At 38.8% G+C, this 22,688-nt stretch overlaps 1 protein-coding gene across 2 annotated transcripts in view; it reads right to left on the bottom strand.

Annotated features, from left to right (window-relative positions):
• Positions 1-22,688, bottom strand: part of SMAD2 (SMAD family member 2) — a 52,448-nt gene that overhangs the window by 4,844 nt on the left and 24,916 nt on the right. The window contains exons 3-10 of one of the 2 annotated variants that reach the window (XM_075021431.1): positions 10,721-10,810; positions 9,376-9,569; positions 8,758-8,892; positions 5,518-5,592; positions 4,160-4,213; positions 2,848-3,060; positions 949-1,086; positions 643-787 (exon numbers count right to left, since the gene is read on the bottom strand). In XM_075021431.1, coding sequence (XP_074877532.1) covers positions 643-787; positions 949-1,086; positions 2,848-3,060; positions 4,160-4,213; positions 5,518-5,592; positions 8,758-8,892; positions 9,376-9,569; positions 10,721-10,810 — 1,044 coding nt within the window. The remainder of the gene's footprint in view (positions 1-642; positions 788-948; positions 1,087-2,847; positions 3,061-4,159; positions 4,214-5,517; positions 5,593-8,757; positions 8,893-9,375; positions 9,570-10,720; positions 10,811-22,688) is intronic. The other variant, XM_075021432.1, reaches the window with a different exon arrangement.

The following is a 22,688-nucleotide window of genomic DNA, read 5'->3' as shown; positions in this document are numbered from 1 at the left end:
TATTAAAAAAGCAGATAAAAGACTTTTTTCCACTCAAAAAACTGTTTTTAGCGGTTTTACTACATAAACACTCAGTCATCTTACTCCTGCAAAGTTTTTCCCACTACAAGTTCCAAAATATTTGCCATCCCTTAAATGTGTGCTCTCCAGCTGTTTTATTCTGCAGAACACACTCCAAGTGATTCCAATTCTTTCCATCGGGTACTACCAACTGCATCCCGCACCACAACCTAACAAACTCATTACACTCCTTATAGAACAGAACAGAGACCAAAATGACTGTGTGTCTAAACCAGCAAACAATCTCAGAGCACAATCTATGAAACTTCCTACATGTTGTCAGTGATTTCACCACAATAAGCAAGCAAGCAGGACTGAGCGAGGAAATGGAACTTTGACAACATTCCTTGCTCAACAGCTGACTTCAGTGCAATACCAAAATCAGTTTACTCCTCTTTATGACTTAGGAACTCCACAGCTGAGGGGGAGAAAGAGGAAAATACAGCTTCAACTTGCAGACAGCACATCTACAATAGCAGTAAGAAGCCTATATGTATGGCTTTCAAGCCAGACAGAAACAGTGTATTAGTGAAAGAAGAAAAATTAAGTCTAAATTTAAAAGCAAAGGGGTTTTTTTCTTACCTGTATTCAGCTCCCCATCCTTTAACAAAACTCATTCTTATGGTACACATTCTAGTAAGCTGGTAAACTGCTTCAAACCCCTGATTCACAGATTGAGCCAGAAGAGCAGCAAATTCTTGGTTATTAAAGATTTTTAGATTGCATCCTATAAAGAAAAAAAAAGTCTAAAGGGTACAATCGATGAATACTTGTGTTTGCTACACAGAAGCCCAAAACTACGAAGGAACTGTCAAAAGGAAAGCAAAGGTCATCCAGTGAATACATTCACTGGATATTTTTATGCGAGACCTTTGGTAGGCTACTAACCTGGTGGAATTTTGCACACAGTTGCAGGATGCCAGCCATATCTTTGATTACAGTTGGGGCTCTGAACAAAAATCGCGCTATCGCTTAGGCACTCAGCAAAAACTTCTCCACCAATGTAATAGAGACGTACTCCCCTTCCTGTAGCAAAATTCAAAGGAACTCTCGTTATGTTATGACCCAAGCAGATTAACAAACAAGGGAGTATTTTGTTTCAGAGAAGGCCAAGGTTTTTCTCTACAAGAGAAACAGAAATCAATTATCTACAGGACCACACTGCTGGGCTGACAGCTGTAGCAGGAGGAGAACACAATTAACTTGCATTTTTCTCCCACGACACACAGTATTTGAAGGAGGAACTGAATAATTTTTGGTCAAGAGTGAGACAGAATTTTCTAGCCATGTAATCCAAGTTAGGAAGCAGTGTTCATTACTAAATAACTTTTTCACTTAAAGAAATACCAAAATTGAAATAAAAAGATTAGATTCAACAGAATTAAAACTTGCGCCAATATTAAAGTGTTGTATGTGAAGAGGCACAGGCCACTATGAAAAAAAGGAAAACACAAGTATACCACTTCAACACTCTCCATTTACATGCATCCACACTATTTCACAACCCACTGCATACCCCTTCTCTGTAATACTTTGACAAAAACAACAGGACTTCATTTAGCCCTATTACAAAAAAAACCCAAACTGTAAGAAATCCTATTGTTCACTTTCAAATTATGATCTTGTGCTTTCTCTCTCTGAGTGGAAAAAAATCTGTATGGGTTATTTCTATCAGAACTAAGATAAGTAATGTACAACTGATCTCCCAAAGAAAACTATTTATAATTAACAGATCCTTTGAAGGCCATAGTTTCTCTTCCCCTTTTTCTTTAAAAATATTTTTCAAACAAAATACAAGCTGCTCTATAATAAAAAAGTGAGAGCTCCTTACATTTTTGCTTTTCCTCATCATTGACCATTTTGATCAGTCAGCATAGGCATAGGCATAGCCTGGGTTTCTGCATATCTAAAATTTTATTAGACAAGCACTTGGCACAGAGGAAGTCAGAAAGTTCTACTAAAGAGGTTGAACTTTTACTAAAATAGTAAGAAAAAAATCTCATGAATGTTGCTAAATAAAAGAATCCAGGAAAAAAAAAAAAGAAAAAAGTAGTTTATTGAAGAACTTAAAGCCAAGATGCTGCAATGTGGGAAAACAACATTCTTTACTAACCATTACAAAGAAAATCTTAATCATGTCAAAACAGCGTGTTATATCAAGGGGAGCTTTTCTCATTTCAGAAAAGAATTCAAGAAGTACTACCAATGTTCATTCTGCATTTTATAAATTAGAATCAACTAAGCAACATGTTAATATTTTGTAATTAAAGCTTAAATTTCAATTATAAACAACTCTGAATATAAATGCTACCCAGGGCAGAGTGGTCCAATGAGGAGCCTGACAGCCAAAACCCCATGCCTCGGGATGCTTTGGTGCATCATCTTTTTCCAGAAGGCAGAGAACAGCATCATGAGCGACAGAAATCAAGCTGAGTGGCTTCCTCCTGTGTCATTCTCAGCCTGACTGCTGCTGCCACCGACTTAGTGACTACTGATTGAGGAAAGGCAGCTCCTTTCAGCTCCAGCCATCACTACGTCTCTTCCCAACTGCAACTGGCTGCTACATTTCTCCCTGATTTCAGAAGTGGTGACCTCTGTGTCTTTCCACTTTTGTCCTTAGCAAGAGAGACCAAGCTCTCCTTGACAAGCCTGAAGAGAGAAGTTCAATGGCTGCTGCGCAAGGGTGAAAGGATCCCAACACACAGATCTGCCCATCCTACCCAGATTATTCCAGATAATTTCATGGCTAAAATGAAATTGAATAGTTAAAAGATCAGAGATATTTACCTATGTGTCGCCTTGTCATTTCCACTGTAGCATTTCTGTTTACATTGGAAAGCAGACCTAGACAAAATCGTTCTGAATTTGATGGATCTGTAAAGCCATCTACGGTCAGGGAAGGCTGTGATGCATGAAAGGTTTCTCCCACTCTTTGATTCAATTCATAATATGCTATTGAACACCAAAACGCAGGCTCCGAGTAAGTAACTGGTTGCAAATCTAAAAAAAAATAAATTTTTTTAAAGATAAGCTTAACACAGAATTTAAGGCTGAAAAGAAATCTATCTCCCCTGCTATTCATGTCTTCCAGCAACGACAGTGGTGGTCTTCTCAAACTACTCAAATTATTGTGCTTGCTGTCATTTTTACCTACCCCGGTAAACAGAATGGAATTCAATATTCCACACAAGGGAAGGAGGAGGGGGAGAAGGGGTGATCTAATCTGACCATTGCTCATGTATGTAGTTCAGTACTTGCATTTTGCTCAGCAAAATGGTTAAGCTAATGTTACTGTGAGTGCCAGATGTTGAGACATTTCTGTTACCTTTCTATAACTTGCAAACATTTTGGCAACATTAAAGAAAAGATTAAGCTATCAAAGACTGAATCACACAAAGGAAAAAATATTAATATGAAAATGTTGTTCCCTTGTATTACAGTAGATCTTATACTGTCTCTTTATCTAAAGGCAGCTCTTAGCTCCTTTTACTCTCTCTTACTAGAGCTCAGTTATCTTCCCTGTGCATCTTCAGCTTTTCCTGCGCTGCTTCCCCTTTTTACCTACCCTAATTACTTACTCAGCGTTCTGAACAGCATTTTCCTGTCACATCGTGTCACCATTCCTTAAAACAAACCCAAGGGAACCTGATCTTCCTGAGGCATTTATACAGACACACAGCAGTGGCACCTGATCAAAGCAGGTGGGCAACTAATGCAGGAGCAACAATTATGTTGTGGTCACAGGTGGAACAGTACATGAGAAGAGCAGCAGAACACATACACAGGAGACAGCAAGTCTGGGCAGCACTATGGATAGGCTAATGTCCTTTAAACTGTTTATTTTATAAATGCTATTCCCTGCACACACAACCATGTTATTCCTTCTCTTTGCTAGAAGCTCAACAGTTACAGAAATAGAGTAGTTATTAACAAGTTATTAACCCAGCCCTATTATGTTTATCATCAGCAAGCCAACTTAATAGTCTCCTCCCAATACAGATCTTTTTAAAAGTACATTTTCATTTTTAACCTAATTATATATATATATAAAGAAGAGTCATCACACACAGAGAAACAATTAAAAGTATTTCCAGCTTACCCAAGCTATGATTAACTGGGGAGAGAGTACTAGGAGACAGCTCTGCTGGAGATCCTGTTGAGGCAATACAGATTGTTTCAGAGCAAATGATTCTTGTTATTTCAGATGGGTAGGTATGACCACTATCTAGATATACTTTTACATTAAAATTCTTTAGAATAAGAAACCTCAGAAATCCTACAACCAGTTTTCCAGCATATCACATGCTTATTCTGAATTAAGATTACATTTAATTTTCCAGACTCCTGGGAACCTACCCCTTCTTGTAAAGACTCAATTAACATCTTAGTTGTTGTATTTGACAGAGCTCTCACTTCATGCACACTCTGTGAACATAACTATTTGTGCACTTCTCCAGTGAGAAGGTAGTGACTTCTTCCAAGTTCAGTGGAAAAAAAGCTAAGAAAAAGTGGACAAAACAATCAAGATATTACCTCTCTCTTCTCAAAGGAGAGGGTTTATCTCTAGAAAAGAACAAGCTGGATTTCCTCATTTGAGGAAATTGTTCTTTCCTGGAAGGAAGAAGTAAAAAACTCAGAAAAACATGCAGTCTCCAACACAATTTGTGCACTAGGCGGCAAAATACAGAGAGGTTTTGCACAGAAACATTCCTACAAGGACTGCTGATGTCAAACTTTTTTAATTAAGGTACCTATTGTCACATAGTGGGAAAATATTGCAGTTCTTACAGAAACTAGTACAGTTGATTCCAATTAACTGAAAAAGGTTGCTAACATTAGCTAACCAAACACACACTCAACTCTGCCAGCACACAGCAGGAGGTTCTTATCCAGCACATTAACTGTGCTTTGTCCAAGTCCAAGGCCAACCAGATTATCTAAAAACCCTTTCATACAAAGGCACAAATGCTTTATGTTTCTACTACTCTTTCAATAGAGCCTTCGATACAAGAATTAATTTGAAACACAGCAGAAGGGATAAGGTTGTCACAGTTCAGAGACAGGTTCTCAAAATGCAGCATTTCTGTAACTTGTTTAGGCCAACAGACATTTTGCTTCAATGAACCTGTTTCCAGAAGGTAAAGTTAGAGGTAGGTTGAAACCAGTCAGCTATTAAAAATCTATTTTAAGGCTTTCTGATGAAGACTTAATTAGACCTGTATGCTTTTGTTACAAAACAATTGAAATGTACTTAATATGGCACGGAATGTTTTGAAAGCATTCTCCTAGCAAAAACCTATTTTGTTTGCATTGACCGAAAGTGATATTTTAAACAGAAAACACCAGGTTGTACAGAGGGCTACTACCGTCATCATTCAGGCTGAATTCATGCTGCTATGCAGAGGGATCACAACTAGTAATCCCAAGTCTTCAGAGTAGTGAAAAAATAAATTTTACCTGTATCCATGCTTTGGTTCAACTGCTGGTCACTCGTTTCTCCATCTTCACTGATGTATCCTGGAGGTGGTGTTTCTGTCAAAAAAACCCAAACATAAAATCCACCTATTGGTTCAATGACAGGGGAAATTTCTAAGATTTAGCATTTGAGGGTTTTGTCCTCAAGTCTTCATGAGCTCCATGTGATACCTGAACATTGAATTAGAATTTCATTTTGCTGTCCCTTTTTCCTTCCAGTAGGACTTCAAACCCATTACTTGCCTTATTGTCTATGTAAAATGTATCATCTCTTGTATGCCAGTCAATTGCTCAAGTGTTATATAATTAACAGATAATCCTTGTTTGTTCCATTTAAGACAAGATACTTTCACTACAGTGAGTAACAATTTTGCAATTGTGATCAACAGCTTTCACATTTAGTAGAATTACAAATGAAAAAAACCATCTGGTGACTTCTACCAAAAAAAAAAAAAGTGAGCTGTCTTTATGTAGTATAACCATCAGATCAGATGCCCTCCCACGCTTTATAGAAGTTGCTAGATTTAAAGGTTATTTTTCAGTTCAGTCCCCAAATCCATTTTTCTTCAATACCCAACAGCTGATTTCACTCATTAATAACTACATTACCTAACTAATTACACTGCATAAGCTCTATTATCATTATTATTATTACTTCCAAGCTGTATTAAAATGATCACCTATTCTTTTAACTAGCTTTCTTTAAAGATGGAGTTTCACAGAACAAATTAAACTCAGTAACAAGTTTGAAGCATTTTGATATCAGAAACTGTGTCTAATTCCACAGAAATATCTTCAAAACCCAGGAGAGCATAGTTGTTCCTTTTTGCCATTCAAAACGTACTTTGTAATCCAGATAATGAGTTAACCAACTGCCTTTCAGGAAATAATTTTCTTTGAACTGGGCAAGTGTCTTTTCCTATATATTAAAGGCAAAACCTGGATTTCTTTAGTGAAAGTGTTTGAAGCGAACTATCTCTACAATCACCCCAGAATTGTCTCCGAGACATATGAGGGATTAAACACATTTAATTACAATATTACCAAACAGCAGAAATTTAAAGATAAAGCCTTTTGCTTAAGAATTAAAATTAGATTATATAAATATCATGCCTGAGATTTACAGCAATACAGTACGATCAGAAGGAAGTCAGCAAGAGGAAACTAGATTAAGTCAGTTGATTAAATAAAAATGAACCGAAAGGACTGTATATTTGGTTCATTCTGTAGAACTAGTGTGCTAAATATCAATGTGAAAAAATTCAAATGAGAATTTAAAAGGACAACTAAGGGAAATCTTTACTAGCAAGAAGTATGATGATAAAAATCATACTTGTTTTGAACATTTTTACAGAATTCATTGTGATGAAGCGGACTCCACCCATCTCCAAATCATTCATGGTAGTTAAGCCCACAGCCATGGTAAAAGGTCAATAACCATTTCCAACCCAACCCACGCCTCCTATTTCCAGTTGCTAATCTAGGCTCTTTGGCACAGATTATTTTCCGCATCTAGTCCCTGTCTGAACAGAGAAGATTTCCTCCACCGAGTACTATTAATACTGGTTTAGGGTCAGAGGTTGAACACCACCACAGCTGGAAATAAAAGCTCAAGAGCGGCATTAAAAATTCTTAGCAGAGCTTGAATCCTGCCAGAAGTTTGGACAATGCAGCTCAGCGCATCCACAACTTGAAAGGGAACATACAGCCCCAAAGACCATCCTGCACCTTCACGAATGCCATCTTCCCAGCTGTAAGTGAAAACAACCTCTGTGTAGACCAAGTACTGACACAGTATCGTGGTGCAAAACTACCACAGCTGTTACTCTGGCCTACCGCTAAAAGAAACGGTTCTCTCAAGTAGGCTGTCAAGACACACAAGACTTACCAGAACCTAGCTAAGTATTCAAGATTAAGTTAGCAAGGCCAAATAAAGTAAGATGCCATGATATGACTTCAACAGGAGAGTGTCAGTGACAAAGAGAAGAAGGCAAGATATGGTTAGCAGCATATACATTTGAATATCATGTGAATACCCACAGTCACCTTGAACAGACTTCCTGCAAAAAACTACCTAGAGTTGCTTTAGCTCATTTCCATAGCACTAGATTTTCAAATGGTGGCTTTCCAGTAAGTTGCTTACAAATGCTATCAAAAGCGCTCAGATTGAGTCAAAAAAGTATACGTAAATTAAGAAAGCAATACCAACTTCTAGCACTTTAAATTGCTCTTTAAAGATCTGCTGTCCATAGGAGGAAACAAATGTGGCACAAATTAAACGGATGAGATCAAAGTAATTTAAAATTTTTTGGTGTCATTTCAATTCTTGGATACATTTAAAGAAAACACAAGCAACGTCTTGTTTAAGACATGAGGATACAATTTGTACATTGCACATATTTGAGTTTTAAGGCAGTCATCTTATTCTTCAAGAGAGTCCAGATCTGGATTTACAGCTTGTTCCTAACAGAGCTGCTAAACATTTATGAGAAAACTTCAGCTTTGCTTGGTTTTACACTCCAGGCAACTTCCTGAAGAGATAGGAAACAGGAAGTTGGGGCAGGAAACAAAGGTCACTGATTTTGTGTTTCAATAAGGGTACAGGCTTTTGGGTGCACTGTAGCAGATTAGTCTTGGTATTTGTTTTGAGGTGGGGAAGAGGCAAAGAGGGGGAGGAGGAATTCTTTAAGAGTTCAATACTGTTAGGTTGTTCTTTCATACTAAGACAACAAAACTGTACACACACAATAGTAACAAATACACAAAGCAGACCTTGATCGATGGCAAACTACAGATCAAAACACTTTTTAAGTCACTGGTTTGCAACTTAAAGATTTCTCCATATACTACACATGGCAAGATTGAGCAGCCGTTTACTACTCAATCTCCTATACACAGCATTTGGCAACCCCTATAGGTAAAACAGGCTTAAAGCATAAAGTGAAAGTCTACTTTGTACTCATTAGCATTCTGAATCTTAAATAAGCTATTGAAACCAAGTAAGCTATTGCAAAACCACAGCAATGTGGTTTCACACAGGCTCATGTTCTGCAAACAACAGCATTCAGGTATTTCCACTGGAATTAATACATAAAATCAACTAGATTTAGTTTAATGGTGCATCTTTCAATTAATTTGATCACTTAGGAGGATGAAATTACCATCCCTGTTCCAGCGGCACAATGTTAAGTATACTGTTTGCAGTAGGAGTTAAGAAAATACCTGGTATGTAATTGCTCTGTGGTTCAATTCCAGCTGGAAAGTTAGTGTTTTCAGGAATGGAATGGGTATAGTCATCGAGAGGTGGAAGCTCCGTTAAAATCTCAGTGTGCCGCGGCACTAGTACGGGAGGCAAGACTGGAAAAGCAAAACTCAAAGCATTAGTAATACCCTCAAAATACATACTGCTGTGAACTAAAAGGAAAAAAAAAATCTAAAACATCTACCAATTTCTTAATATGTTTTGAAGTTTTCTGACTCTCAGTACTGTTAATACTGCAATTGTACTGCTAGTTAACAGAAGAATCAGATTCCCAAGGTGCCTCTAGAGAAGACTCTTCCACATTAGCAAAGGTAAGTCATCTCTATTTTCCTTTTCAGTCTGTACCATGCTTAGCCAGCTGGAAACTGCTAGCAGTACTGAAGTACATTCATAAAGATTTTTCAGTACCTTTACTACTAAGAAGTTCCAGAGGATGGTATTCTCAAAAGCTGTCTCTTAAGAGAGAGTCTTGTACTTCTGGCAAGAGAAAGCATCATCTTTTTTTTTTTTATTTAAAACATTATACTGAACAAGTACATACAGAGGTTGCTATAGAAAGTCAGAAGCAGTCTTCCTACCTGGTGTCTCCACTCTCTGGTAGTGGTAAGGGTTTACACATACTTCATCCTTTTTAAGATTAAAAGCATATTCACAGTTTTCAATTGCTTTAAGTTCATGGTGACTGTGGAGGTCTGGCCAGCGCCACAAACGACAGTAAATAACATGCGGTAATCCTTTACGATGAGATACCTGTAGACGGCCATCGAGAGATCTATATGGGAAAGATGTTGAGAAGTATTTACAGACTGCATGCTGTCTCTTAATCACTCAAGCAACAGTGTACACACATTGGATGGGTAGTTTATTTATTCTCAGAATTCAGTGGACTGACACCGTTAGTGACGTTTATACTCTTGTTAAAAGGCTTCAAATGTGATAAAAATGATGGTATCAAGCAGTGCCTTAACTTATTTTTGAGCTGCTCAAATTATTGCCAGTGAATATAGAGTTCATCAAAAGCCACTTTACCTCCAACCAAGTATTTAGGATGACTGCTTCATATACTTTTTTTTAAATGCAGAAGACAGTTGTTAAAAAAAATAATAAAATCACACACTTAATAGTCCCTTCCGCTGCTAAACCTCAAGGCTTTGCTGTGGCATGGATGCTTTATGGCTTTAAGCATAAGAATTCCCACAGGACTGCAAATAAGCCTATAAGCAGTCAGCTGCCCAAGTGATCCACATGGCAGTATAACTGTAATGCAAAAAGCATGAATGCACATCTTGTAAGGGCTGTACAGTTTATCTTCTTGACTTCATCTGCCTTGCTACCAGCTGAAAACGTTTTGCTAGTTTTAAGACAGACTGCATATGCTTACACTAATGCAGATGTTTATGATTGTTATGGGATGGGAGACAAACCTCAATACACAAATCAAGTAATGTGACATGAAAAAATAAAGACCCTGTTTAGAATTTGCCCACCATTAACTACTGAAGAATTTACAAACAATTCTTTCCTAGCTCATATCTGAGCCAATTAGCAAGATTTAACTGAAAGCTTGTGGCATACAAAGCAGTTTAAACACTTTGTAAGATTAGGTCTAAAGAATTAAGTTTCCCAACTTTGTTAATATAAATACCAAATCACAGTAGGGCTTGCATTTAACAAGTCTTCCCATTCTTTCAATAGCACTGGCGTGAAAAAGGAATATTCCAGAATTAGAGTTTCATTGGTCAAAACATCAGCTGAGAACACTTGGATTTCTACACTGGCAAGCAAGTATTTTAAAATGCTGTACCATGAGAGGCCTAGGAAGCATCTTAGTCTATTTTACAGCTAAAGCATCCCATTACAGACCCTCCAAAGCCAATCCCTCCCACAAGATTTCTATGATGCGAGAGAGGGCAGAATATTCACCTGGTTTGTTCAGAGAAGCTGTAAAGGCCTGTTGTATCCCACTGATCTATCGTGTTTGGTGTACTCAGTCCCCAAATTTCAGAGCAAGTGCTGTGCATAAATTGAAAACAAAAACAAAAAATTGATATGAATATGGAACATGGTTATTCAAAACACCATGATGTCAAACATGGAAAAATGTACAGAATACTTCCTTTCACATAGAAGATAGAGCATTGCTAGACTTGCATTTAAACTGACATCTCATGCTATATTTTCTATATGAAGGAGGCTATCAAAATGGAACACGTGATTCACGGTAAATGATAATGTTTTTAAAAGGTGAACAAGTTCTCTGGTTTTAAGTAGTCAATACAGTTGTAATGTTCCTTAAAACAGGCAAAACTTCCTCAGCCTAGCTCTTAAAATCCAATTTTAAAGGGTAGTTTCTGGGTTGGTTTTTTTTTTTGTTTTTGTTTGTTTTTAAACATAAGCTTGCCTAAGACTTCAAACAAAGGCCATGTGTATCTGAAACTTAACATCACAATCTAACTTTCAGGTACCATCAACTTAAGCATTAATCTCATTCTCCATGCACATACGAATTTGCTGCTTTTCCCAAAACAGGAAATTTCAGATTCTGAAGAGAAGCACATTGTAGCTGATACTTCTCACTGTTTTCTGTACTCTCCTTGATTAAACAACTAAATATTCTTTTCCACTGTATACAAAACACAGAATGTTTAACACAGCTTTACAGTATAGTATTTTAAGACTTAACTATAGAATAACAAAACTTTAATTGCTAAATCAAGCAGGAGGAAAGGAGAGACAACTAATTCTTTACCAAACTGGTTCAATGACAAGATCACAACAGTAAAGAAAAAGGAGCCTTCAGTCACAGGCACAAACTAAAAGCAGTGGCAGATTTAAGCAAAGCAAGAAAACAGCATGGGCTTGTAAACTGGCAGCAGACTTTCAGAAGCATAAATCAATCTCAGCTCTATTATAGACTTGCTCTGTGACCACTGAAAACTGACGGTTTGTTTTATATAAGTAACACACAACTAGACTTTGCACCTCAGAAATGAAAAGAATTTGGTTCACAAGCAACTTACATCTCTACTTCCTAATTACAAAGCCTGAAGTTTGACTGGCTGCTACATTACCTTTAAAATTAATAGCCTCTGAAAAGTTACAACAGAAGAAAAAGAATCCAAGTTCACCAAACTCCTGGTTTTAAATATAGGTATTGCAATTTAAATATAAACTACCAAGCTTAGCTGATACAGTCACAAGTTTGGATTAAGTGCTTAAGGAAAAGGAAGCGAGGTAGGTATTTTTATTTCTTCTCCCTACACAGGGAAAATTTATCAGTGTTATGAAACTAAAGAGCAGATAGCACAGCACTGTACTTAAAACCACTCTGAGGGCTGACAGCTACCTCAATTCCACGGTGACTTTAATAAAACATAAGTGTGGGCTACCGATGAAAGGAATGAATGGTTCTTGTCCCTTTCTTGCCTGTCCCACACACCTCATTTCTAATGTCATCCCAGGGAGGCTGAAATGTCCATGCAGTTGAGTGGCAACCCAAATCAACAAACTGGCTATCTGACCACAGAACATACGTGGCTGAAAAATTTATGTTTTGAGAGTTACTTTTCAGCCAGATCAGTTCTTCTGTTCACTGTGGAACTATACAAGCACTACAAAGGAGGAGCAAGAGTGTAACTTTGTGATAAATATAGGCAGCTGCCCAAATAAAAATGTTAAATAAAATATGGCCTTCGGCATTTTACTGATTATGGACACAAGTAGAATCTTGTACTAGATGACTTTTTGTCTAGTAGAGAGCAGCAGAGAGCCACACGCGAAGGCCCATTCTCTGACATACATCCAGCTCTTCAAAAGAGCCGATTGTCCTGAACAAGTTACATCCATCTCAGACACAGGCAGCATCACAGCTCTCCAGAAAGAGTGGGCCAAAGAGGGATGCTGACCATCACTGCATCAGTAGAGCCTGCAACCTCTCTTTTTCATATTCCTAAGACACCTCCAGGACAGTGGGTTTCCAGAAGCTGTGTAAGGATTGAAATAGTTGCCCTGAAGACACACAGGCTGCTTGTGGGACACCAGGGAGCATCCCTGCACTGTACTGTGTCCTTAAACACACACCACTACTGCTGGTAAGACAGATCATCACGCACATCAAATTAGAAGAACAATCAGCAGACACAAAGCCTGCTGCATATTAATTGACACAGTCAGCTCTGACGGCTTACTACCTTTGAGCAATGGATCCTTTATACAAAGCAGTACTCCAAAGCTGACGCTGCCATACAGATTACACGTTCCCAAAATTGTGGGGTGCATCACTGGTGTAAGCATTTGCTTCACAAGACTTTTAAAGACAGAACATACAAAAGTAAAATTTCACAGCCCTTTACAAAGCATGATGAATAGGAACAGTATTTTATATTGCTAACTTCTTCTCTCTATAAATATTCACAATATCAAAGCTGACAGCATATTCCATAACCTACAGAAAGACAAAGAGCACTCTGAAGTGACTGTGTGACGGAGCCATAGCTTGCAATGAAACTCAGGACACCATAGAGGGAGGGCAGGCCAGGAGGTAGAGAAAAAGGGATCCGTTAGAGCAAAACTGCTCCAATATTCAGCAGCTTACATGATATGCTGTCTTCCAGGATCTAGGTCTGCTTAGAGCTGGGATTAATATCAATGTTTTACTGGCTCATGTACACTAGGACTATACTCCAACTCCAATAATCCAGAATCAAACACTGAAGAGCCTGCAGGAAATCATCCTGTATGATCAATAAAGTCAGCTCAACACAGTTTTCGCTGTTCACTGGAAGAAATACCTGAGGAAATAAAGTGGTGTCACCACTCTCCTGCTCACATAAAAGATCCACTGCCTAGAAGATGCAAGACCTCCCTCCTCCCGCCCCCCCAAGTCACCCAGACAGTAAACTAGGGCTCTTAATATTCACACACACGCACGCCTTATCAGAATGAATTTCCTCACAACCATAAAAAAAGCGTACTTCATACACAGCACTTCCAAGAAAGGCCACAGTATGTTCATTCATACGCAAGCAATAGCCTGATGGAGGGCAGACACGCCCACTCATCCCAGAAAGGTGGTAGCTAGAAAGAAGATGACTGCATTCTGAAAGGTGTTTAAACCACCATTAAAACCATCTAAAAGAGAGACAGGCGGTACACACTTTTTAGTAGTACAGAATTACTGCCCCAAAATAAATAGGAGGCATTCTCCCCTAAATCCACCTTTCTCACATGCTCGTGATGTGAAGAGTCCTTCTATGCCTTTGCTCATAAAGAATTTAGAAGAATCAAGGACTAACATCTGTACTCATAAGTTAAGTCTTGTCTGGAAACATTCCCAGGCCCTGGAACATTATCATGTACGCTAGAAAGCAGCTAGGACATTCCCCAGCACTCGGCTGTGCCAATTACTGCTCTCCCACACAATTCCCAGGTTTGTGAGCCACATGCCATCGGGACCACTCGCAGCGGGCAGTTCAGATGCAGCCACCCTGCCCTGGTAGCTAAGAGTTTAAGAGTATGGACAAGGCAGTCCTGAGCCCGTTGGCCACAGTGCCTGGGAACATTCCCAGGCACATTTAATTTATTAGGAGGGAGGCAGCCAAGACATATCACCATTACACCTTTAGTAAGCAGACCGCCCTCAAACTGAAGTCTAGAAGCACACTTTGGGCTTCATGTTTTACCAAACAGGGGTTTTTGGTTTTGAAATCACTGTACACTGCAGCACTGGTAAGCCATCATTGTTTCCAAAATATAATTTGGCTCCTGCATCCAAGCTGTACTTAAATCTTTCCCGTGTAGACAGCACTTAAATATACTCCAAAATACAAGCTTAAAGCTAATATACTTCCTCTCAACAGAGCAGACACTTTCATTCCAAGGAGCAGTTTCACTGCTGTTCTCAAAACAATTTGTCTGTTGACAGAAACGAGGTCAACTATACAAAAGCTAATATTTTTATCTTTTCAACACTAGCTTAGATTAGCAAATCACCATGTTCTGTGGCCTCTAGCACTCCCAGAGCAAGCTTGCTTGAATACTAGATTGCTGCTTTTGCAGACCCCACAAAATAAGTGAATTTATTATAAAGGACTTCAGGGATATAAAGCATCAAATTGGCTCAGTTTCCCAGGTGTTTTGAAGTTCTAACAAAAGAAAACTATTTCCCAGAGAAAGGAGAAATGCTTAAAGGATACTTGCAAGGAATAACAACTACTCTTTGAGATCCAAAAAGTCAAAGTCTAGCAGACATCTGGTTAAGCTGCTACACACTAAACCTGGGACAACTCAGTCCCACAATTCCTATCTTGGGACTGACCAGAGGATTGATGTGGTGAATAAAGGGTCAGACAAATTATTACTGGGTGGAATCGAAGCTACTTCCATCAGAGCTTTTCTCTAAGTGGAAAGGGTTGCAAGAGTTGGCGTTTCAACCTGACTTTTCATCTGCTTATAAGGAGCAGCATCTCAGATGATATTGTACAATTCTGGCAAGAAGAATCTTTAATGTGGCTATCAGCATCCAACAGCACACAGTATGCCTTCACTTCTTCCATTTCATCATTTCCTTTAACAGGAAAATCTGAGTTCCAAAAAAACCCTACTCTGGGCAAGAAATCACCTAAACAGCAAAGAGCTGTAGCAATGCTTCACAATTTTGAGACAAAGTGCCAAAACTGCCTTTCTTTAGTAAAACAGAAAATAGTGACAACACACAAGAAAAATGTGGACACAGGAAAAACCTAAGTATCAAAGATGACCAAAAGTATTTGTATTGCCTAGTCTACATATCACAGATGATGCTCCCCATCAGCACCAACAGTGCAAACCACCTTAGTGGACTAATAGTATCTGTAAGTCTAATACAGAATTGGTCTATCAAGTCCCAGTTCAAATACAGATGAATTACTGATCTGCCCATGAAGAATGGACATGGACAAACATGGTTTGTGCCACACTCATAAGGAAGCAATATGATTGCTTGCTTTAATGTATTATATCCCTATTGGAAGAACCAAAGTCTCTATCAAAATCTGTAATAACCAGATATGAACTACATGGGATGAAACTGTCTAAAGTAACAAGCTATAGTCACATTCAAGAGTCCAAAAATACAGATGGACATCATCTCAACTAGAACACACTGCCCAAAAATAGATTCTTGTATTTGCAATATGATTAGGTGGTAAAGGACACTGACCCATCTAGGTGAAAAAAGGAACAGCATAAAGCTGAACAGGATAAGATGACCATTGCCAACCAGCATATTAATATTAGCCTGTGACAGTACAACCTCATCTTAGTGAATACAGAAAGCCATTTGCATCCTGGCTTGCAGTGGCAGTAATTCTGAATTAGAAACTTAGGTAGCTAGAGATGCAGCTACACAGAACAATCCACAATCCCCTCACTGACATCCAGATGCCAACTAATAAAGCCACCTCAGGTTGGTACTCAACCTAGGCTGCTTAATTAAGTTCAGTTTCTCAGCACAGTTAAAAGCCCAATGTACCGATTTGCAGATCCAAGCAAGTATGTGCAAGTAGTGTCCAAATAGTCACGACCACAGCATGAAACAAGCTGGTGCCTATGCAGGACACTGCGCTGCACACACTCCAAGACATTCCCCAAGTACTTTCCCCAAGTGCATTTGCAAAATAGAAGATATAACCAGGGATAAAGGTGGTAGGTCTCGTCAATACTCAGTTTTATAGAGATGCTGTTTTATTTGAGACTATAGTTGAAAGAACCCAAAGACAGCAGTTTTAAACAGTACCCTATGTGCACCAGAACTGTCACACACACATGCTTAGGCTGGTATCTGTGAATTACAGGTTGTTGCCACTATGAATTTATTACCAGTTTTTACTGAGACAGAATGAACAAAGCAACTATCCTACCATAACGCTATTTACAGTATTGGCAATGCTGCGTGCTCTAGGTACTTTTTGTACTAAATGAAGTGCTTGCAACAAGTACATCAGATGAAAGCAGGCAGAACCACTTCAAAGATATTTAGGTATGAAGTACCAGAAACTATACAGAAGTTGTTAAATATTGTCACAATTCATACATAACTGCAATTCCACTTTCTTCTTCAAAGTCTTGCAAAGTGGAACAGCTCTAAAGGAACTAAAAGGCACAAAGTTCAGCTGACAGTCTCCTCTTTACCTGAAGTGGTAGCACTAGAAAGACAACAAATAAAACCTGAAATGCAAATAGCATCATACTAGTCAAAGCCCATATTATACAGGAATCATTATGGAATGGTCTTGGACATTTAACTTGCTTATTTGCAAAGTATTACACTGAACCCCTAACATTTTTCCTGAATCTTTCATAACCTTCAGAATCTACAGCCACTAATAAGTTTGCAAGTCCATGTTCAAGGCAACCTTCTCCGTTTGTCTTTCTCCTGCATCTTATAATCACAGGCCTTTCTTCCACTGAATCTAATTTGTCTGCCTCTATGTTTTCTGAGGCATTTTTAGTCCTGGAGCTGTCAGTGAAATGAAAAATAATTTCAGTAAACTGTGATAGTACCCCATTTACCCATTTTGAAGTAGGAGAGGAAAATGAAAGTTAATTTTCAAATTCTAGACAGAATTCCCTACAGATGTGAGCCTGACATTTGTTTTTACTCATGTCTTCACTCAAAGACTAAAGAAGAAAAATGCAAAAACAATAGAAAAGATGATGAGGTTTTCACTTGAGCTAGAGAAGTAACTTAGCACAGACACACAAACATCTTTATACAAGCCTAACATTTCTAGGACTCACTACCTTCACTGATATTTTGTCAAGGGGGCAGAAAAGAGGTGCAGAATTTGCTTCAAGAGCTACACCAGCTATCCAAAACATAGTTAGAGAAGTAAGAAATGGCCACTAGATTTATGGAATCCCATTTTCTCATAACAAATGGGCAAATGCCATTGCTTTAACATTGCTCATGACTGCTTCTGTAAAATTTGTCTGAGAAAACAGGTTAAAGTCTGCAGATTGAAGATCTGTACCTTGCATACTAGGTTTTTTGGGGGGTTGGGTGGGTTTTTTTGGTAAAATCTTGCTATGTAAGATCTTAGAGCCAAGACGCCACATAGCAACATACTGAGCAGGAAACCAAGGCAGGAACACTGCTATATTCACTTAGGCTCTGGTTCATCACTGGTATAGCTAGATTGAAGTTGCATTCCTGTGAAGACACTGTCCATTACACTCCACTGATAGTGACTTTGAGAAAAGGATCAATTAATTGATGGATGAAAGAACAGAATCCTTCCTCTCATACCAGTTATCTTCTTCCTGATGCAACTGGGGATCAGGAACGGCTGGGAGGGAGATATACCAAACCTTTGGAACTAACCCAGAGAGGGTCTCAAAGACAACAGTAATAGGAAAGACTGATTTGAAAGGCTTAGGTGTAATATAGATGAAACGAAGTCAGCAATTAAAAAAGTTCACTGGCTTACATACAGTATTGTATTCAGCACAGATGACAGTTCCTACCAAATCTGCCCGATCATGGATTCCTTAACTCTGGATTTCAAATGAAAATATGTGTAGATGCTTTTATATTCTGACTTGACAGTCCTTTCTATATACTTGCAATTAGTAAGTCTCCCTATTATGGCCTAAAATGTCTATGTACCAGCCAGTAGCAATGCTAATTATATTACCTGTCTTTGCAAACAGCACCTCAGCTAGCTGTATAGCCAGTTGTCTGAACAAAAGCTTACTGTAAAATGTAGCTTGGCTAGCCTCAAGTGTCTCCACTACTGAATGCCTGTTGCTCATGGTTTCTTTTCCCCACACTGGGGCTAGCAGGGAAAAGGTTATTTGCACTATGCTTACTTAGAAAACATTAGAGATCTGCAATAACAATGCAAATGTTAAGTTTCATGAGATATCAACCCTACTTCTCTTCGAATCTTACATAATTTTGCAACCCTGCAGAACTGACCAATCTTTTTACTTGCATCTCCATCATCCCACATTACAGTGACAAAATGTCATCTACTTACTAAAATGTACATAACCAGGCATACACATTCATCAAATGGCATGACTCAAAGCTACAGCAGTTCATTCCTGCTTGTGAATGATGTCAAGTAACACAGAGGTCCTGATCTCATTTTCTTGCAAGAGAAAATGTAAAGATTCAGTAATTCAGTATGAAATAATGATTTTTCTTCCAAGCAGCTGCTAGAGGGATGAGCTAGTATCTAAACCGATGCTGAATACAAAGCACAAGTGTGAATTCTTCTTAAAAATTATTTACACAGATCTGCAGTGGCACTGATTCTCAAGTGGAGCTGGACAAGATTCTTCCATGAAGACCATTCTGTGATAGATACTGGGGTAGAAAAGCAGACCCTTAGGAAAGTTCTGTTAAAGGGTAGTATTAGCAACCAGAGTAAATTGATATTAAACAGATATTTACATGTTATGAGTACAGGTGGGCAGTTAGTTTGCTAATGGATTCTCCCATTCTTCAAAGGAGAAACAGAGCCTGTTAAGTCTAGGAAAAGGATATTAAGTAATGTCTAAAAGAGCCCTGGACTCCAGAAAATAAAGCTCCTACAGAACTGAAAGCACAGGTTTCTCTCTCAGCACAATCTCAACAAAACAATAGTAAAACTGGCAGCTGAGGCACTCAGCTCCCACAATTGTAAGTGCTTCCCCAAGCGTCTCCAACCCCTTAGATTTACTTTTATTTAAGGAATTGGTATTATATACATAACAAAAAAAAGCTTGGTCTTCCCTATCCTCCAGAATCCAAAAGCAGACCTTTTTTCTTCAAGCCTATGCAACACAAAGATTACTTGCTCAGAACAGTAACTTCTCTCCCTACCTCCCTCCTCCCCACATAAGCATTCAGGACATACTACATCCAAGAAGAAATCTTTATGTATGTGCATATTTAGTGGAATATAAACTAGCAACCATTACACAACTTCTCAGAATCAAAACCCTTTTACGAATAAAGTTTACATAGACCTTTACACAGTACATTCAAAATCACTACATCAAATACAAAATGCAGCATCTGAACTGAGGAAAATGACTTAAGTAACCTTCCTTATAAATGGATGTACGCTAAAAAATTAACACATCAAAATAGCCAGAAAAGCAGGAGGCACAGGATACAATTAACCTCTCTAACACTGTGGGAAAAGAAAAAAGTCATTGAACAACTCCCATTTACTTCAGCTTAAACTTTAAGGATGTCCACAGGGGACGCAAAAGTGGAACGTGAGGTACAAAAGATACTCTGTTATAGCCTAACATCCGAGCTGCCCATTGCTCATTTCAGGGCCAGCAGCTAGTTTCTTCCAGTTTTGCAGAGTGCAAGGCCAACAAGTCATCTTGATGAACAGTATATGCTTCTGTTGCCTTTTCTAAAGGCACACTTCTTCCTGGTCACATGTGCAACAAACTGCCTACAAAGGCAAAAATACAGATTTAAGGCGGGCTTCTTCAAAGCACTTTATCCTCCCCCCTTCTCCCAAATCCTGACATGCTGCCCCGTGCTGTCAGACAAAATAGTACAGCCAACAACAGCGTTACCTTTATTTTTCTTTCAATGCTAGGAGATGCTGGAAGGATAGCACCTCAAAGTTCAAGAGCAATTTTTCCAGGATGCCATGGAAACCAAGCAGAAGTAAAATATTTATTGCTTTTCTTGTTGTCCATATGGTCTGTTCAGATGCAGATCCTATCAAGGACTCTTTACTCTCTGTTCAAAGTCAGGTGGAGAGCAGCCTGCAAACTTGTAAGCTTCTAAATGGCAAGGTCAAGCAGCGCAGAGATGGCGTTCGGGACTGAGAAATAAAAGGCATGCAATACAGCTCAGCCTCACTCAAGAGTCAGCAGGGAGCTGGCCACAAGTCTTACGCTCAGAGACTGAACACAGGGAGCATGCAAAAACAGCCTATGGAAATCATGAGCTAAAAGCTTTACTGGGAAACTTGCCCTACAGTTCCCTACTCTCAACATAACATCACAGCTTTCAGCAGCTGCAATTTGTATCTCACAAACTCTGAAGCAGTCTTAATGGAGATAAGATGAACCGCAACACAGATTTACTCCCCCCCAATCATATGTTCAAAAAAAGCCATCAAAACCAGTGACTTTTAGATACCCTGCATCTAGTGAGGATGACAAGCGTACAACAGTATTCACAATGCCAGCTCCCCAGAGACTAACCAGGCGGGGGGGGGGGGGGGGGGGGGAAGACTGACAAAAAAAAACCAAACCAACAACAAAGAAAAAAAAAGATGATCATGTGGACCCGCAAGCTCTGAGGATGTGGATGTTTGTACTTTAAGATGGCATTCTTGAAATAACTTGGAATTCCTACACTGCTTTCATTTGTTAGACTATTCTATCCAATAAAGGTTTTCTGATTGCTGTGTTGTTTTGCAGTTTCTCACAGCATCTTTAGATATATAAATACAGCACTGCAACTGGGATAGAAATTTCCAAGTTTGAAACTCCCACAGCTGAAAGTACCATGTTCATTACACATCTGAGCAAATTAATATTGAAGAGAAGTTATCTGTATTTCATCTGAGAATACCACACTGGAAAATGTCTTCAGACTTTCTGACAAAAGCTTTCCAGAGAACACAAGACCACCACCTCCTGAAAGAAATAAAGGATCAAAACACAATTATCGGAGTAAAGGAAGCATAACCAGGAACACATGCTCCAAAAATGTCATTTAGGAAAAAAATCAGAGCTCTGTGTAGCTAGTGAGATGTTGCACCACATCATGTAGCAGGCAGCTATGAAGCAAGTATGTTCAGCAACTCAGTCTAGCTGAGAAATCACCATCTGTCCTCCACTCTCATTATACCATGCCTATGAAAACAGTTGATCAAGTAATTCCTTCCTAATATTTAAATTACCACTAAAATGCTCCAACTAAATAGACAGATGACCAGCACAGTCTTCCAGACCAGCAACAATATCAAGCTGTTAAATACCTTTCTTTTACTTACAAGTTACATAAGGAATGAAGAACCCAACAGATTCATCTCAATTTCACTTCACACCACACATGGTTACTTTTTCTTTTTTCTGTTTTGTATTAGTAAGCAATATCATGCAGTGGGTTAAGATGACACCAAATGCAATTTCACAGATTAACGCTCTGCATCATCCTTAACAGACCTAAACGGAATCAGAAGTATCAAAGGACAAAGTACCTTTATAGGAAGACATATCCATCACAATACTGGCTGATCTATCCACAACAAATTGGTTTGTTAACAGCTGATAGCAATCGTACTTTCAAAAGACATAAACAGAGCTCAGCATACACATTTCAGGACTAGCACCAGACAGACATTAAAAAATGACCTTTATCTCAAGTTCTCTAACCACTATTAGTCATAGTAGGTACGGTAGAAGCTTTTCCCACAAGCTAAGAGGTACAGCTACCAAGGGCTAAGTCAAATAATTTTTCTCAAGTAGTCCGTCATCCTCCAAGTGGGTGAGCGGCTGATGCTACCGCATGAGTGGGCTGTTTTGCAACTGATGGACAGCTGAAAAAAGATGTGACATTTTGATTAACCTTCTCAAACTAGTGGGTATTTGGGGTAGTGAGGGGGAGGGATTAGCTTTGCAAGACATTTATCTTGTCCACGTTCCTTGAAAAATATGCGAACTTGGCAAAAAGATTACTCTTAGAACAACAGTTACAGGATCTTTTAATATCTCATTTCAAACTGAAGCTGTCTCTGGACAGCTTTCCCCTATGAATTACACACCCATCTCGAGAAACCCAGGAAGACGAATGAACACAGGATATATAAAGTCCTCAATGCAGGGAAGCCACTAAAGCCAGAATGACCCTTGTTGCAGCCCAAGTCACGTATACCTAGCAGAA

Source organism: Buteo buteo, chromosome Z, assembly GCF_964188355.1.
Source record: "Buteo buteo chromosome Z, bButBut1.hap1.1, whole genome shotgun sequence".
NCBI lineage: Eukaryota > Metazoa > Chordata > Aves > Accipitriformes > Accipitridae > Buteo > Buteo buteo.
The sequence above is the reverse complement of the archived record's forward strand: the minus strand, read 5'-3'. Positions and strand labels throughout refer to the sequence as shown.